Below are 18757 nucleotides of genomic sequence, written 5' to 3' on the forward strand. Positions count from 1 at the left end.
AAAATTGCTAATGTTCTACAAGATCTTCATCAAAATTTTACTCATCGATATCGAACCTATAATACCCAAAAATTCCAATGAACAAACATCATCATCCAAAGAAAACAGGAAATTAGAAACTAGAGATCGACTACATAATAAAGTTAATTTCTCATATAATCGCTAAACTAATACTTATTATCTCATGAGAACGTCCACTTTCTTTAGTGAAAAAATTGAAATAAAAAAGAAAGATAACTTTCTGAGATAATAATTGGTAATATTACACAAAAACTAAAAAGTCAAAATTGATTATGTTGATCATCAACTTCCCATAAAGCAAAAGCTTTAACAACATAAGCAGATACAGCCACAATAGTAGCAGCAAAAATAGGAGGAACAATTAAATCCATTTGAGATCTTTTAAAAACTTGAGAAGGGAAACAAAAAACCTCTAATGGAAGATCCAATGGTATTCTTACATATCCATTTTCGTTACGATTATGATGATGATGACAAGCTTGAGAGAAGGAAGAAGAAGGTGTTATCGCAGAAACAAAGGCAAATTCTGGAGAAAATGATGCCACAGCTACGATTATCGTCAAAATAGTTGTCCATGTTGCTGCATAGTATAGTAATGGTAGCCTTAATGACACTCTTTCAAGAATTGAGTTCAAGAAAGTGAAGTTCATGTTTTTTTTTCCTTCAAGAAAAATGAAGTTTTTTTTTTTTTTGGTAAGAGATGAATGAATATAATGAGGTTTTAGTATATGTTTATTAATTGGTCAAATCAAATATTGGTATAATAATAATAATAATAATAATAATAATAATTTAATAAGAAAAAGGATATTTTGTTGGTTGGTGGTGTTATGGGAAAGATGGACCTAACCCTTAACTACTTTGGAAATGATATAATGCACAACATGGTTTCAACTTTCAAGTCGTTTAGTTGTTGTTAGATAACTTCCTTTTTTGTGTGTTGGGTGGGGGGGGGGGGGGGGGGGGGGGGGGGGGGGGGGGGAGGGGGGGATGAGATTCGATACTTCACGACAAGGGAAGGAGAGAGGGTTCCGAACCAACTGAGCAACTCTCGATCAAATATCAAATTGTTAGAGTTTAACTTATTATACCTATATAGTGATTGTGTAAAAGAATTTTTATATTATTAAGAAGTTATTTATAAAAAGTGGTACTAACGATCAATTCTTATTGATTCTACTTTAATGAATTCATTTTCTCGAAGGATAAAAAAAATTGAGTATGAATCTTCTAGGGTAATGATTTGGAAGATCCAATATCAAAAGTTGTAGGGTTGAAAAATGAGAGACATGAGGTATCAGATTCAAATTCAAATGGAGATAAAAACACTAGATTGTTTTAAAAAAATCTGTCCCAAATATTCGTAAACAAAGTTATCTAATATCTATATGGTAGGAATTAGTCAAATAGTGCAAGATTGATATAAGGGGGAAAAAAAAATTTAGTATTTAAATTAAATATATGGTTAATGGTAATAATGGATGGATATTTAATTGGTTGACTAACTCTATATGTATAGACTATATATAACAAGATGAAGTTAATCTTTTGATAGTTTGGTGAGATAATAAAGGAGATGGTAGCAACTATAAAGAACTGTTATTTTTGGTGGACAACGTGGACATGGCATTATATTATTTTATTTTATTTGGTATGGGTTTGGTGAGAAAAATATGATAATTATTTCATAATTTTAATATAAATATGATTTTAAAAAATTAAGTGCTCAACATGACACTTATATTGCACTTTGACCATCAATATAGGTGTTTTTTTTTTCCTTCATTACATAGCACAGAAACAATGAGAATATAATGAAATTAAAGATAAAGAAAATAATGATAATGAAATAATGACAGTGACAATAATAATTACTATGATGATAATGATAATCATCATTATGATACAATGCCACTTCCATTAACTCAATGTGATTACAGGTTGGATGGAAATTGATGTTTACTTTTTTGGGCATAATTAGCTTGATATACACAAATAGATACGTAAATTTGTATAAAATTAAACAAGTAATACATTCTACATGACATAATATACATAGGATGCAAATTGTCACATAAAGTGTCACGTTAAAATATGTGAGTCTACTTGATTAACTTTATACAACTTTAAATGTCTATAAGGCACATTTAGGTATTATGAAGATGACCCTTAACTTGGCTTCAGCAGACAACTATGCCATCCAACTTTGAGTGTGTACAAGTACAAAATTGAACAAGTAGACAGGTGTCCTACGTGGCATAATACACGTAGTACGCCATGTAGGACACAAAATTGCCATGTAAGTGTCATGTGTCTATTTGTTCAATTTTATACAAGTTTAAGTGCCTACTTGTGCACACTCAAAGTTAAAGATCATAGTTGTTAGCTGACGTCAAGTTAAAGGTCATGTTTATATATTATGCCTTTTTTTCTCCCTTTATATAATTGAGAAATTTGCAACTCATAATTCAAAACTCAATAGATAAAAGATACCACTCCTATATATTTCTTCATTTAGATATCAAGTTTTTATCTAAACTCCGTGCCGAGTCAAAACCCAGATAAACAAATTGCACCAGAAGGAGTATAATTCAACTGAAACAAGGAAAGAATATAAAAGAGAAAAGATAGTGTGAAACGGATTTCTTAAGAACTCAATTGAACAGAAAACACTGCACAGGGCAGGTCCAAATCTAAATACAAGATGTATTATAAACACAGCAGAACTAGACGATAGCATAGCCGATACAAGACAATGTCTCGTTGGCATCGCCTTAGGCAGCTCGATACGAGAATGCTCTTTCTACTTTAAGAGTTAAGAAAAGAAAACCAAGAGCGGAGAAGCAAAGGGCAACGAACATAATCACTAGCATTGTCTGCAACGAGATGTAGGGGGCGAGGAAAAAGACTATGGCAATTGCAAAGCTCTGCCAAAGCTTAAGTTGGGCAAATGCTCCTTCCTGTTAAGCACCAAATGATTAGATGTTCAGTGTAAAGAAAACGATCATCCAACGAAAGACTGGCATAATATTTGAAGTAACAGAACGGAATAAGACGCCTCTAGATAGAATTCAGCACATTATTAACATGAATCTTGAACAACAGTGATGTTTATACCATTTTGTTTGGGTAAACCTTAAATGAGAATTTATGGTGAACACATTATGTTTCTCTATTTGAGGAGATTTCCATTAAACTACATTCAAGCATATATCATTGCTAAACGCCAAATGTAAGATCATGTTTTTTTTACCTCCATTTAACATATTGAACCGTATGATCATCTCATCTAAAAACTTAAGTTGTTAGAGAGAGCACACTTAGATTTACTTAATTATTTATTCAACTCATAGTGTGCTCTCTCTAAATGTGTATTTACTTAATTATGTCTTCACCCGGTTCTTTTTTCATGGCCAAGTACATGGAAATGCTTTTTATAACTAGTGGCAGCGAGACTCGAACCCAATACCTTTCTCTACTTTGATATCGTGTTGAATTGTATAAATATGTCCTATAAAAGCTTAAGCTAGTAGTGAGAGCACAGCATTATTTACTTAATTATATCTACAGAAAAAACTCGATGCACTTAAAGCTCCCGCTATGCATGGGGTCTAGGGAAGGGCCGAACCACAAGGGTTTATTGTATGCAGTCTTACCCTACTATTTCCACGGCTTGAACAGGTGACCTCCTAGCCACATGGCAACAACTTGACCAGTACTTTATCATATCTACAATAAAGTAAACAATATGCTTCAGCAGTAGAGCCTTCAGACACGTCTGCATTTAACAAGGGGTCGAGGTCGGGGTCACGATCTTTCTAACCTACTTCACTTGACCTAGTCAGAACATGCCTTGCCACACTGTCTAAGCCATTTTTGTACTAGTTTCTACATAATTAAAATGAAAGAAAAATAGAAGGGATCATCACGTCTTTTCCTGGTCTGCCAAAATCAAGACCTATATCAGTTAACAAGATTTTGAATCCCCATAAAGACAATGTCCAGGCCACCTTCCTTCCCTATAGTTTTTATGTCGACTAGCATTTCAGGTGATTGAAGCTTAAACACCACCGGCAACCTTTTGCCACTCAATGTTATGCATGAATTCTTCGGTGATGACTATGAGATTTGAATTTCTTTGATGGAAGAACTCACCCTGGCCCCTGGGCAGTCTAGTCTATGTAACTTAGCACAGCGACTTATAACAGCTATCTTTATTTGTCGTCCGCATTATTCTCATGACCACTTTTAATTTCATATGGATCCTTATAGCTTTGAATCAGCGGAAAACTTAAAAACGCGGTTAGAGGGAATCATACAATTTTGTACTATGATGGTAAAGGCTTTTCAACTTTTATCAACCACCCTAAGTATTATTTTGTACTATTTTCAGAGAAGACAAATGTAGGGAAAAGTTGGCAAATTAGTACCAGATCATCCTTGAAGAGTATCCCGAGCAATGCACTTAGCTGGGTATTCAAGACTCCATCACCTATGCCCCACAAGGCTGCAACGAGAAGTGGATATAGTATGCCGAGAGCTCCAGCAGTCACACTACAATAGAGGAAGTACAATAAGATTTCAAGTACCAGTGTCAACTTCTTCCAAAAAGTAACAAGGGAACATTACACGAAGCAAACCTGTGAGCCAGTAGAATCCATACCAATACAGCACCCTGAACTAAAGCTCCACCCGAGACAATTATTGAGATAGATGAGAGACCAAAGGTGAAATGACCAGCCACTAGAGAACACTGAGACAATGACCACCCAATGATACAATAGAATAACTATCACAGCATTATATCAGATAAGTTCAAATTCTGCCTGGGTACTACTATCAAATCTAACAAACCCACAGTTCTATAGAGAATGTGCATGCAGAGTTACAAATTTTGAAGTAAATTTGAAAAAGCTTACTGTAATAAGTAATGTCTAAGATTTGCATAAACCTATTTGAAAGCATTACAAAATATAGCTATGATAGAATATCTAAAAACTGTATAGTTTTATGACAAACTAGATAAAATTAGTGAGCAACCAAAACCAATGCAGCAAACATTGCAGAGGTAGTATGTCAATCCATTGGATTAGGGTCATTTTTTGTCTTAAGTTCTAAATTTCTTCTTTTTTTTTGATAGGTAAATAATTTTATCAGTCGTGGGAAAATCTCCATACTCGGGCAGTATACCTAAATATGAATAATTTTTATTCCAGACACAGTAAAATTCAGGCAGGTATCAAGATTATGTATGAGTTCAGAACTTCCTGTAATTGTGTTAATGGAAAAGTATATATCTGGAGCTGCCACAATCTAGAGTACCTACACTTTCTCTCGATTAGCAAAGGTCGATTTAATAGAAAACATGTATTGTGCCTTTATATTAGTCATGTTATTATTTTCTGTATATACAGTTTAAACTAATGTGATTTCTTCATAAGTTTAAGAGAGAACATGTTTACAGTTATGTAGGATGTTTTCACAAGGGAAGGAACAGAAATGGCTATGTTGTGCGATCATAGTCATATTAAAGTTACTTACTAATCGTCCAAATAAGTTGTCATTGAACTGTTATAATAATATTTGAAGATTTTTCAATGTTTACGAACATGAGCAAACGCTCTTTGACTCTTCTTTTTATATTCACTGGGCTCACGTGAATAATTGATTTACACAGTTCCTTCAGTCACGCTGAGAAAACTAATACTATATAGGGAATAATTGTAACAAGATATTAGTTGCACTTAAGTAAAAGCTCTCTGTCATCCACATCAGTTTTTACTCTCAATACAAAGTAACTCAAGAACAGTATTCTAGTTAAAATTCTATCAAACATAATAGATAATAAATTGCACTTTGATTACAACATAATTTGCCACCAATTAGCACTATACAGTAGTTATATATTTCCCAGACACAAGATCTTTGTATCTTAATGACTTAAATGCACCTAAAATACAGCTAGAGTAGATTGTTTGCAATGACTATTTAATGGATGATCTGTTACTTGGGTTAGTTTTCAATCCAACGCCACTACGCTTCTATCCCTCAAGATTATCAATTACTCTCTCAGACCGTAGTACATTCATTACTATAACTACCTTAGTATAAATAAAAATGCAACAAAAAATTATAATTAAAGGCGTACAAAAGACTAGAAACACAACAAAAGAGAATGTGAAAAGGACAAATTTACTGCTCTAGTTTCCTCATAGAAGACTGAAGAACATACCACAACGGTGGCAAACATGTCAATAGCATGCCATCCAGTACCATAAAGAGTAAAAGCAGTTTGCTCAAAGAAACACAGTCAAACTCCAAAACGAGTCAACCTATGACTCGTTATGGGCTGCCTTTAGGGGCAAAAAGAAAGGGCAGAAGCATTTGGCAGGGGGTTGTTGATAGGTGCAAGAATAAGCTCACTCCATGGAAAAAGCAATACCTATCTTTTGGGAGCTGGTCGATTCTTACTAACAGTACCTTGGATGGGATTCCTACATACAATATCTCTTAATTCAGTATGACTACAACAGTTGAAAGGAAATTAGACTCTATAAGGAGAAACTTCCAATGGGTTGGGAACTCAAACTGAAAAAGGACTCATCTGATCAAGAGGCAAACAGTTACTAAAGAAAAAAAGGATGGTGGACTGCGGGTAAGGAATCTGAAAATGCATAATAAAATACTTTTTTAATGGCTCTAGAGATATAGTAAGGAAAGTGATGAGATTTGGCAGCAAGTTTTGGATGCTATATATGGTGCAAAGTTACAAAATCCTTCACAATTGAAAAGCTGTGGGGAAATCTGGAAGATGATTAGTGATTGATGGGATGAATTTCTACCGGTCACTAGATTAGAGGTGGGAAATGGTAGGAGGATTAGATTTTGGATGGACACTTGGTGTGGAAATGAGAGCTTCAAAAGCAGGTTTCCGGTCTTGTTCAACAGTGCTTTGAATAAAGAGGGTTATCTTGTAGAATTTAATTCAGCAACTGAATGGAGTGTTACTTTTAGAAGAAATCTAAATGATTGGGAAATAGACAGTTTTTGCCAACTACTACCTACAACAATTGAATTCATGTTCAATAGAACAAGACAGAGCAGACAGGTTAGTTTGGGTTAACAGTAAGGATAAGGTATTCTCGGTTAATAACTGCTACAAAATGTTGTTGCAACAGTTTAGTCCCTCACTGGCCTGGAAGATGATTTGGGAAACCAAATCACCTGTGAAAGCAGCTTCTTTTGGTTGGCTAGCAGCTAGGGATGTTTGTCAAATACAGATCAAATTAAGGAGAGATTTTTCCTTGTGTAGCAAATGCTATTTCTGCAATTCATAGGAAACCACTGAACATCTTCCCTTGCATTGCAGATTTTCAAGACAATGCAGGGAAATTTTCTTTAGCATAATGGGCGTATCTTTGGTGTTACCAGAGAAAATTAGTAGCTTGTTGGTACTCTTTAAATAAAATCCTTACTTAACAAAAAAATGAAGCGGTTGAATTAGTCTATTACTGATTTTGCATACTTACAATCGCATCAAAAACCCCATATACGGCCATTGCACCACCAACACCACTCTCTCCCATCGTAGGCTGAACGATATACTTTGTGAATTCAGCCCTGAAACACATTGTAAATCAAAATACAGCAGAAGAAGCTCCAAACTCTACTATAATGAACTATTAGAAGCATCATTTACCATACAAATGCTTGTTGTAAACCTGAATATGCAATAAGAGGGATGATCAAAAGCATTCTTATGTCTTGTAAAAGGGTAATGATAGACTTGAGCAAAGTTGCCACAGAAGAAACGGAACTAGCGGAGGAGTCTTGCTGTCTTGCCTCCTCTTTACCAGCTCTCTTACTTAAGAAGCACATCAAAACGGCACCAAGGGTTACGGTACAAACAAAAACCAAGAAAAGTACAGTTGTTCCACTAGTGCTTCCTCCCTGTAGCATCAGAAAACTAGCAAATCTTAGTGAAAGACAAAAAAGATCTTCAACAGTTGAGCATTTAATCTCAGTAGATGCTTACCTCTTCGTCTCTCATCAAAGCAAGAGTGATAAGATTTCCGACAAACTGCAGGATGATGAAAGTTATGTGCATGGAAATATCATGTGAGTAGAAATATATATTAAGAAGCTTTACTTGCAAAGTTCATAAAAGGTACCTGATGACTTGCAAATATTCCCCAGAATACACCATTGAATTTACCAATTATAACTGCTTCATTTAAGATATGATCATTTGCATGACTGCGTGCTGCGGAAGTAAGATATGTTCCCTAACCACAAATGACAAGATTAAGGTTATTGCTGAAGCCAAAAACAAAGTTCAACTCCTAAAAGAAAGTCATACCTGCCCAACCCATATTATGGAGGCAGCAAAACCAAGGTATAAAGAAGCTGGGACCATGGTATACCTACAAGATAATTTAATCAGTTGCTGACAATTGAAATTCACGAACATCCTAAACAAACATGTATCAAGAAAAAAAAACACCCAAAACCTTCCAAAGTGTTAGCATTAAGAAAGAAAGCATAATCCATAAAAGATGGGTAGTAGAAAAGGAAAACAGGAAAATTGTGTAAATGGACTAAATTTATATCTATGTTTGATGCAGGAAAGATAAGTACGTGCCAAATAACTGAAACACAATTTTAACATAATTAATTTTGAATAATTATATTTTAAAATCTCACAGGAATGAGGCAAGAATTAAACTCATATTGTAAAATCAAGATGAGTGAACTTTTAAAAATGTTCTGATCATTTATGAGGAATGTTAAAGGTCATTGACTAATTTCCTTAGCATTAGGCCCATTACGAGCCCAAAATAAGATATACATAGTCTATAGCTCATTTATATCTTTTCAAATAAAGTATAACTTAGTCATATCCTAGAAAATCAAGAGAACTCGCGTCTCATGGTAAAAATACAGGAATATACATGAAAAGAGAAGAATTTACGGAAAGTAAAATCTATACTGGAAGTGCAACCAGACTAATGTACCATTAAGTCCCAGATGTAAGCATATGATTCACCTAGCACCTTCACTGCCCTTGGAAATTAGTATTTTCCAAAGTACCAAGCTCCCAAATTAAATTTATGAGAAATGAAGAAAGGCAAGAGTAATTGTAGGATGCTATGTCTATTATCCTGAAACATTCATTTTCAGAACACGACTTAGTCGCTGCTTCTATGTCTCAAATAGAAGAAATAGTTGTCTAACAGTGCATCAAATCATGTTAAATGTTGTCACTTTGGACCACATGAACCAAGCATATCTTTTGTCTGGTACATAAGTAAAGAAAAGAAGGCTCTATGCCTGATTCGAACTAAACTTGAGGGAAAAGAAGTCATAGAAAATTTCCCCTAGGAAATTAAATCTTAGAGCTATCAATGGAAAAACTTTAGTCATACAACACTCTGAGTTCTAAGATCAAGATAGAATTGTTCAAGAAATCTCAAAGATGCAATACAGATACTACCCATTTAAATAATATTGACTTTAGTTCCTTTTCTTTTTTGATAAGGAACATTGACTTTAATTGTTATGGAACAACAAAACAGCTCCCAACTTGGTTCTGATGATTTCTTCAAGTGAAAGGTAAGGAGGAACAGCAGAGTTATCCAGAGCCAACTAAAAGTCATCATAGTCTTCCAGGGATACACACATCTATCGAGCATCATACCCAACTCAATAAACTCCTTTACAGCCCATTTGTTGCAGCCACAACAGAAAACGATGAATATTTGAATAAGCCACTAAATAAGTCCAGCCACAGCGATGGAGAAGATTCAAGCTTTAACTACACTATAATGCATTAGGACTACTATCAAGTAGAGACATCTGTAGTCTGTTGTTTATGGACTGCTTTGTAAAAACAAGCATTCACAATAACTGACTAGAGACTAGAGGGCATCGCCATCTCTGATAGAGCAAGCAGACGTTGCTACTGTTAACTGTTTTAGGGGCTTCAGTTATCATATTCAGTTAACCAATGAGCAAAACAGATTCATCCTCAAGCATTTCTTCATTTTCTTCCAGAGTCTGACTCTATGTTTCTATGGTCTTCCAGTTTGTCTTTCTGGCATTACCTAGGAGAGGAGAATTCCGATGTGACTAAGCAATAGTCCTTCCTTGACAAGAATGTGCATAAAGATTGATGGCAAGTTTGCCCTGATAATGCTGTTACTAATTCTATTAACATCAAAAGGACGACTATAACATAGGTTTGGCTGGCTTCTATGGTCTTGCAGTTTGTCTTTCTGGCATAACCTAATTTTCATAAAGTGATTGTTAAACCAGCTATGTTGTATGGGGCAGAGTATTGGACGGTCAAGAACCCGCACATTCAGAAGATGAAAAAGATTAGGAATGCAGATATTCTGGACAAGGTGGGAGTGGGCCCCGTGGTAGACAAGATGAGAGAGGTGAGACTGAGATGGTTCGGGTATGTGAAGAGAAGATGTCCAGATGCCCCAATGAGGAAGTGCGGGAGGTTGGCAATATGGATCTGAGGAGAGGTAGAGGTAGGTCGAAGTAGTACTGGGGAGAGGTGATTAGACAGGACATGACACACCCGCTGAGAGGTAGAGGTAGCTCTGTAATTACTTCAATAAACTTCTTTGTGGCTAATGCCACAACCTCACTAGGAGAAATATGAAATCTGATAGACCTCTATATTTATTCCAATGGAGTACAAGATTCCTATCTCCACTCACATTAAGGATCCATAAGCACACAAACATTGTTAAACGCAAATCCAATTACAAAAGAACTACAATCACAACTCACTTCATAAAATTCGATCACTACCAACTCAATAGCCTAAATCCTAATCCTTCCCTATTGGTCAAAGATTTAATCTTGGAAAAGCAAAATGCACTAAACATAAGATAACTCATACCAATTAGGCATCAAATTGGCAGCAACAAACAACCAATAGCCAGTAGTGCCAAGGATCAAAGCATTCTTCGACCCAAGCTTCCGAACCACCAATGAAGCAAATATTGAGCAGAACATAAATGACAAATACAATATCCCCAGTGAAATGGTCCCTAAATTTCCTTCCTGAAACACAAAAAAGAAAAACTCAAACTCACTATCACAGTATCACTTCGTCTAAGCTCGCAATTGGCCATAGATTTTGAAAATTTAATCTTTAAACTCTGATCACTTTTTGGGGCTTCCACTCACAAAACTTCAAACTTTTTCCAATTAAAATACACTTCCAAACACAACTTCAAATTCAAAAAATCACAACAAAAACTCAAATTTCAAAAACTATAGCCAAATGGGAGCTTATAAGAGCCAAACAAACTCTATCCAAAATCACAATTCAACACTAAATAACCCCAAAGACTTCATTAAAAATAGATAATACACAAAAACCTTACTGTATTGATAGTGCTTTCAAGATTCTGAGCAGCCCCATAAGCCAAAAAAATCAACAAAAAAGCAGAGCTCAGAATATAAACATCCCTTTCATGATTCACAATTGAGTTCTCATTTTTCGAAATTTCAACAACAAGGGGTGCTTCCTCATCCATAGCCATTGACAAACCAAAAAAATATCAAGATCAACAAACTTACAACAAAATAACCACAACCCACCAACAAATTTATGTACACAAATATATATATACAAAAAAAAAATCTTTTTTTTGTCAAAAGAAAGAGAAATTGAGTGACACCATTTGCCGGCAAAAGGAACTATAAAGAAAAGTACATATAGAAAAAGCTTAAGCTACTGAAGAGAACTGATGAATATGACAATAACAAAACTTCAGCGGCCATAGATTAATGTTTGTTGAGAAATTTTTAGTATAATATTTTTTTAATTTTTGGACAAATCAAGATTCTTTTTTTTTCCATAGAAACAGACAAAAAGATTTGATTTTTATTTAAAGTAAAGCAACTTTTAGGAATAAAAAATTAGCACATGAACCATGATTACTGATACCCGATTTTTTACGTGCCAATCGAACACTCTAACTTACAAAATAATCACTTATGTATTATATCAGCGTAAGATATACACGAGATATAATAGGAATAAATTGAAATGTTTTGTTGTCATTTGAAATTAAGTTAAAGTGTTTAGATGTACATTTTCAAAATTAAAATAATAAATTATCAATTGAGACCAAATTTGAGTGCGTAATATTATGCAAAAAAAAAATTATGTTCAAAACTAAAATAAGTCTTTTTTTCTTTATTAAATGTTGTGTTAAGCAGTGAAGATGCAACTATTTAGCGATAGGTTCATCTGAATTGAGTATTTTCCATGTGAAACATTTATATGTGAAAGTTTATTAGAAATAAAAAGTAGATTCAAACACATATAAAATACAATAGATTCAATTTTAAAGATTAAACTCATAAAAATTAAATTCTGAATTCATCGTCGAGTTAAACTACGACGAAGAAAGTAAAATAGTAGAAGTACTACACTACATGTTGGATAAAGTTTTATTGGCACTTAATATTTATATCAAATAATACTTTATTGTCTTTACAAAATTAAGTCATAATTTAAGATAAAAACATGTACTTATCATTGCATGATAAATGGGGTTAATACCTCATATGGTCACTCACATGGTGACTTTTTAGTGAAAATTAAAAGTTGAGTGACTTTCTGAGGTAAAAGTGGATAGTTGAGTGACTATCTGAGGTATTAACCCTGATAAATTTTTACTAATAAGCCAAAGGCTATTTGAACTGCTAATGAAGCTATTAATTAAAAAGCACTTATAATATTCATGAATATTATAATGAAATTTTCATATTATCAAATATAGTTTTAAAAATTATATCTAATTAGCTTTTAAATTATTTGCTGGCCTAGAAATTTTTTAATGAATAGCTCCAAAAACAGAAATTAAATTTATTCCCAGTTAGAATAGAGAAGTGTCTCTCTAAAATTGAAAAAATAGTACTTATACACAACAATTTGATAATTATTTGTTACAGACTATCAAAGATTTAACGAAATGGTAAGTACTCATAGGTTTCGGATTCGAGCCTTGTTTGCAGAGTTACTTTTAGTAGGAAGCGTTTCGTCTCCCTAAGAATAGTACTAGTAATACTAGTGGTATGAAAGCAAAAGCAGATACGGTGCTCCAAACTACCACCAAGCATGTCCAGAAAGCGAGACAATGCTTAACTAAGGAGAATAATAGCCTGCATCAACAAATAAAAACCAATTTATTTCTATTTAAATTAACTAGATATACAAATCAGGTCGTTAGTGAAATCCTTAAAAATCAATGTTGAAAACAAGAAGTATTGAGTTAATACTATCATTTTTCGCAAGTTTCACATCTCAACTATCAGTTGTTCCATTTTTCTACTGGAACTATCATCATCTATGTATTAAAATACACCTTGAAACCAATAAGGCCAACTATCAGTTGTTCCTTTTCCTACCAGAACTGTCACCATCTACTCAATTAGAGTGTAAAACTCGTAAAAAAGTGATAGTTCAGATGTGTTTCGACCATTATGTCCATTTAAAGCCCTTTTTATTAGTGAGAATGAAAAGCAATTCAATTATTTAAGTAAACAACACAATATGATTATATGAAATCAAGGATATCCATTTATGATATCTTGTATACTAGTAGACTTGTGGGGTGAAAGGGAATCAAGGAAGGAGTAATCAATAAACTATAGAGTTCATGTAATAGGCATCGTCAGTTCAAACAATTTTACACCATCAGGTCATCTGTATTTATTGTAAATATCCTTTAGATGACTTGAGAGTGTAAACAGTTATTTACATCGACGTGTACAAAACTTAAACTATAAACTATATAAAGGTACAAATCAATTGGCAAAAAGAAATGAAAGCTTCAAAGTCCAAACCTTAGTCACTATGGCCCTTAGGAGATGATCAGGAATCGAATTCTCGAGGGTATACATGGACCTTGAACCCCTCATCTTCTTGAATTGAGATAATCGAGTTCACAGAAGAACGGCTGCACCAGTGTAGCTCAACACTGTGTAGCGTTGAAACATCGCCTAAGCATGAAGGGAACTCCTTAAGTTTCTTACAACTTTGCAGAACAAGATGCTCAAGGGAAGGTAAGCAATCAGATGAGATGTTCCATTGTTCAATGTTCAAAGAGTCTAACTTCAAGAATCTTAGTTTCAGGAACTCTCCGTCTTTCATGTCCCATTGCACACCCTCAAAGGCTCGGGCAAGTAGTTTGAGAACCTCAAGGTGTGGTAAGCTACCAATTCTTGAAATTTCAGTCCATGGTAGCTGAAACTTTGGCAATGTCAGTCTTTTGAGATTTGAGGGGAAGTTGAACTTACAAGAAGAAAATGACTGACCATAGTGTAATATCTTGAGTGATTCAAGTCGACTCACACACTCCAGTGATGGAAAATGACAGCAGTCCTCCGAGTCAACTGATATGCATCTCAATTTCCGAAGATTAGGTAACCTTCTCATTACCTCATTAGGATCCATGGCATGATCTTTGTTATAGATGAGGGCCGGAGTGGAAATGGTTTGCAGGTTTTCTAGTTGAATCAAATTCCATCCATCACAGCCAAAAACAGCACGTGCATCGACATGAAGATGTCTCAGTCTTGAAAGTGTGTATGGCAAACAAACTTCACCTCTCAAGGCTTTCAGAAGAAATGTTTCAAGGTACAAGAGTTTCCAACATTAATGCATCCCAAATCCAACACGCGAAGTAATCTAAAACCGAGACATATAGGAGAGATATCATATGGTTTTGTCAAGGATTTGTCATTAATGTCAAAGAACAACAAAGAACGAAGCTGTGGTCCTGATGGCCTAGACTTGACAAGAAAACTCTCCCTTTGTGAATAGATGCATAACCTACGTTGAGTATGTCTGGTATACAGTTCTTCAGGAGATAGAGAGTATGTTGACTCCAAAATATCGTCTAGATCATCACAAAGAGTGTGCTTGTCCTCCTTATATATAAGCTCAAAAAAGTTCTCTTCTTCAGCTTTTCTCTTGCAATATTCAAGCAACAGATCATGAACATGACAGACTTTAACGGAGCCATTCGATCTCTTTTTAGCAACCATTACCAGGCTTCTTCCTATCAAGTCCGTTAAGTAGTCCTCTGCTACATCCTCAAAGCTCTTGCCATCTATTTGTGGAACAAACTCTTCCGCCATCCACAACTGTACCAATTTCTTGACAGATATGTGAGGATGCTTTAGAAATTTACCTAATTAAAGGAAGCATGGTTTTAAATGATCAGGCAAATGCTTATAGCTCAACTCCAAAATGACTGAGCATTGATTGGGATCATCAACAATATATGTACTTATGCTCTCCGCGACTTCATTCCACCAAGATTCTTTCTTTTCTGTCTTAGCCAGAAGCCCAGCTACCATGTAACAGCAAGAGGAAGTCCTTGACAACATTCTGCAATTTGCATTCCAGGTTCCTTTAGATTTCGGGGGCAGCAATCTGTTGCAAACACCTTCTTCTGTAATAACTCCCAACTTTCTTCAACATTGAAATGCCGAAGAGGAGTAGGATGATTGTCAGGCTTCGTATCAGATTCAATGTATGAAGCCAAACCTTGCAGTTGAGTTGTGACCATTATTCTACTACCATTGTCATCGTCTATAAATGACCTCTGCAAGTCATCCCAAGCCTTGATATCCCAAAGATCATCAACGACAATTAGGTACCTCTTCCTCTTTAACTTTCTACACAACAGTTCAGCTAAATCCGCGTCATCCTTCATCTTAGTCACTTCATCAACTTCCTCGAGAACTTGGGACAACATCTCCAAGAGCAACTCTTTCTTTTTATATACTTTAGAAACATAACACCATGCACATTTGTCAAAGTGATTGAACCTTTTCATCATTGAACACTTTTTTTGCAGTAGTCGTCTTGCCAAGTCCAGGCATGCCAACAATTGAAATCACATCACGCTCTGTCATCCTTCTGGCAAGGCCATCAATGATATTCTCTACCACATCAGTGAAACCCACCACTACATCATCGTGGAACGTTGGAGCATTAGTTCGTGATAATTCACAGGTGGAAACCACTCGAACATCACAAATTGTTTCAAATGTTAATGTTCTAGATATGTCACTGAACTCTGCCTGAATCACCTTAAGTTGTTCTACAACATCAGACATCTCAACCACACTACACCAGATGTTTTGGTCCCCAACCAAAAATGAGTCAATATATAGCATATTCCGCCTCATAGGCCTCTTGCATAACACGTGCCTTCAGATGCTCATTGTTCTGCTTGATAACATCCCAGAGATTCTTCTTCAGATACTCTAACGCGTCATGCACTCTTGCAACATGATGTTTGGGAAAAGGAATGCGATCAGCTTTATGGAGGAGGAGTTCTTTCAAATTTCCTAAAAAGGAATTGAAAAGGCCTATGTCTCTTGCCACTCTCTTCATGATTCTAGTTCTTTCTAGATAAACAGAAGTGGCTAACTCCATTTTGTTCAGCATGTCTTCGTTCGATGCCTTATTACTGAGTGACATAATAAGTGATCCAACCATCGACAATGTAACCCTCCCTTGTGTGATAAAAACATTTAATTCACTTCCAAGAGAACGACAGTCGTCTGGTGCCTTGCAGAAACACTACTTCCTCATAAAGAATTTGAATTCGATCCTCTTTACCAACTCAGGATGGGCTATTAATGCAATGTGTATCAGGATCAACTTTACCAACTCAGGATATTGCTCAGGAATATCTTTCAGAAACATCAAGTACTCAACAAGGCCATTGATTTTCCAGGACACAATCAGCAAATTCCACCACAAATTTGTCACAAAAATGTGAATCAGAACATTTTGAGCTTAAAACAGTTGCATAAACTTGTGTAACTTCTGCTTTCGAATCATTAACCTTTTCCGAGGCATTAGAAACCAGTAGAGCCATGTGGATAGGCACGTTTCCGTCTATACTCTTAACATAAAGAGATTGAAAATCTGATTCTGCATTCTGCACCAGAGTTTCTACATGCATCAACAATCCTGAGAAGCCTTAAATCCGCTTTAAGGGTCCGGATTTGATCCTTCGTTGAAGGAGTTGAGTCTTCATGACTGTCTAAACAATCCAGACATTTCAAGAGATTGTTAACAACACTAAAGTCCATCCCTTCTGTCCTATACAACAAAAATGAAAAAATCAGCCCATAAACGAAATCTCCCAAGAAACTGTGACTAGTATTTAGTAAAAATACAAGAAGAAGAAGAACCAAACACTTATCATGATTTAAGCTCTGCTCATCTCTGTCACCCAAACTATAATCCAAAATCGATATCATGTAATGTATTAGCATTTTCTTGTTTTAAATACCGGTAGTGTTCAGACCAGCTTGGGCCTTGGGGCATGTCACGAGGTACCTATTATCTCTCACCAGCACAGATACCAAGTAACTTTGCATACTGAGACCTTGGTAGATGAGAAGAAATCACTTAGCGTTTTTCGCCTTGCTATGATTTGAACCTGAAACTCATGATTCTCGTCCTACTTCATTAACCACACCATTGAGTGTTAGGTAAATATTTAATCACTAATGTCACCATTCCATTTACATAACAATGAAGACCTCTTTTTAAAAAAATTGATAAATCATAGCATACGGATGAAAAGGAAAATGCACCCGTGCAGAGGCGGATTTGGCCTTTTGGTTATGGGTTCATCTGAATCTATGACTTCGAAAAACGAAGTACAAATATACACATAGAAATTACTAAAATCTCAATAAATTTTAGATTTTGAACCCATACTTTTAACAGTACAACAAGTTCTGAGAATCTTAAAAAAACTCATTAAGTTTAAATCATGAATCCACCTCTGTCAGTACCCACCATTCATAAATCATTATTTTTTCAAAAAATACTAAACGAGGCAAGACAACGCAACTTCTTGTCAATTGAGCAGATTCACATAAGAAGTATTAAACTTTATATTGCACGTGTAATTTGTCAATAGTGACATGTTATACTAATACCTAACAATACACTTCAACCTAATAAAAAGAATGGTTTGGTTCTCCAACATTTGGTCCAAAAGTGAAAAAACACACTTGACCTGGGAATGTATTATTTTCACTATTATCGCAAAAATGTAATTGCCAAAGAAAAAATATATGAGGATGAGGAAAACATGGAACCAGCAGGGAATAAAGTAGGCAACGTCTTATACTTGAGGAAAAAAGGAAGTTGGAACACAACAGCAACTGTAGTTATTTGCTACGACAAAAAGTATATCAAGATCAAATCGCCTGACGAAAATTTCAACCCTCTCCATACAGTCGGAAATGTCCTAGCCAAGAATTGCTACTCTTGAGCTCATAATACCCACATAACCAATCTCTGATACATATTAAGGTAAAATGCAACAAATTGAATTTCTTGAACCAAAATGCCGAGGATGCAAGACTTGAGTATAAGCCACTGCACGACTCATCAGTTACTAACCCTCATTCACCGCCTAGAAGATGACCAACTGGTCCTCGAGCCACTACTACCAAATGATGTGGGCTTTCGTTCATCGCGCCATGATGGTCTATCATCTGGCTTGCTTCCAGTGCCACCCCACCTGTCAGTTTCAGGAGGTGGAGCCTGGCCTGCAGCATCAACATTCCCTCGCAAGTGCCTAGGAACGTATTTCCCAGCAGCAGGTGCAGCAGGTGCAGCAGCAGCTGCTGCTGGTGGTGGGGGCTGCTGGGGGATGGG

General features: G+C 35.4%; 5 protein-coding genes across 5 annotated transcripts in view; all 5 read right to left on the reverse strand.

Moving 5' to 3' along the window:
* Positions 1-248: 248 nt before the first annotated feature.
* On the reverse strand, positions 249-706 carry LOC102584461 (uncharacterized). The gene has a single exon (XM_006340992.2). It carries the CDS (start codon positions 669-671, stop codon positions 282-284), a length of 390 nt encoding a protein of 129 aa, XP_006341054.1. The 5' UTR covers positions 672-706; the 3' UTR covers positions 249-281.
* A 1943-nt stretch (positions 707-2649) lies between these two features.
* LOC102584790 (UNC93-like protein 3) lies at positions 2650-11863 on the reverse strand. The gene is made up of 10 exons (XM_006340993.2): positions 11427-11863; positions 10937-11100; positions 8381-8444; positions 8193-8306; positions 8057-8101; positions 7721-7971; positions 7551-7641; positions 4662-4774; positions 4452-4575; positions 2650-2981 (listed from the first exon to the last, which is right to left on the reverse strand). The coding sequence occupies exons 1-10, from the start codon at positions 11583-11585 to the stop codon at positions 2796-2798; spliced, it is 1311 nt and encodes a 436-aa protein (XP_006341055.1). The 5' UTR covers positions 11586-11863; the 3' UTR covers positions 2650-2795.
* A 2064-nt stretch (positions 11864-13927) lies between these two features.
* On the reverse strand, positions 13928-15195 carry LOC107059484 (putative late blight resistance protein homolog R1A-3). The gene is made up of 2 exons (XM_015306041.1): positions 14751-15195; positions 13928-14670 (listed from the first exon to the last, which is right to left on the reverse strand). The coding sequence occupies exons 1-2, from the start codon at positions 15193-15195 to the stop codon at positions 13928-13930; spliced, it is 1188 nt and encodes a 395-aa protein (XP_015161527.1).
* Positions 15196-15410: 215 nt separating this feature from the next.
* Positions 15411-16182, reverse strand: LOC107059485 (putative late blight resistance protein homolog R1A-3). The gene is made up of 2 exons (XM_015306042.1): positions 15892-16182; positions 15411-15836 (listed from the first exon to the last, which is right to left on the reverse strand). Exons 1-2 carry the CDS (start codon positions 16180-16182, stop codon positions 15411-15413), a joined length of 717 nt encoding a protein of 238 aa, XP_015161528.1.
* A 2017-nt stretch (positions 16183-18199) lies between these two features.
* LOC102585101 (eukaryotic translation initiation factor 3 subunit A-like) overlaps positions 18200-18757 on the reverse strand; it is a 7896-nt gene continuing 7338 nt past the window's right edge. Inside the window, exon 15 of the mRNA XM_015305979.1 lies at positions 18200-18732. Within this exon, the coding sequence (XP_015161465.1) occupies positions 18506-18732 (227 nt within the window). The 3' untranslated portion in view covers positions 18200-18505. The remainder of the gene's footprint in view (positions 18733-18757) is intronic.

This window comes from Solanum tuberosum, unplaced genomic scaffold, assembly GCF_000226075.1.
Source record: "Solanum tuberosum cultivar DM 1-3 516 R44 unplaced genomic scaffold, SolTub_3.0 scf00021, whole genome shotgun sequence".
Lineage (NCBI taxonomy): Eukaryota > Viridiplantae > Streptophyta > Magnoliopsida > Solanales > Solanaceae > Solanum > Solanum tuberosum.

Coding starts and splice junctions, on each gene's coding strand:
- LOC102584461 (XM_006340992.2), bottom strand. CDS start 671: ATGAACTTCACTTTCTTGAACTCAATTCTTGAAAGAGTGTCATTAAGG.
- LOC107059485 (XM_015306042.1), bottom strand. CDS start 16,182: ATGTCTGATGTTGTAGAACAACTTAAGGTGATTCAGGCAGAGTTCAGT. Junction 15,837..15,891: donor AAGTGTTCAATGATGAAAAG/GTTCAATCACTT, acceptor GTATATAAAAAG/AAAGAGTTGCTCTTGGAGAT.
- LOC107059484 (XM_015306041.1), bottom strand. CDS start 15,195: ATGGCGGAAGAGTTTGTTCCACAAATAGATGGCAAGAGCTTTGAGGAT. Junction 14,671..14,750: donor TATCTCTCCTATATGTCTCG/GTTTTAGATTAC, acceptor TTCTTCTGAAAG/CCTTGAGAGGTGAAGTTTGT.
- LOC102584790 (XM_006340993.2), bottom strand. CDS start 11,585: ATGGCTATGGATGAGGAAGCACCCCTTGTTGTTGAAATTTCGAAAAAT. Junction 8,307..8,380: donor CCATAATATGGGTTGGGCAG/GTATGACTTTCT, acceptor ATTTGTGGTTAG/GGAACATATCTTACTTCCGC. Junction 7,642..7,720: donor TTACAACAAGCATTTGTATG/GTAAATGATGCT, acceptor AATGTGTTTCAG/GGCTGAATTCACAAAGTATA.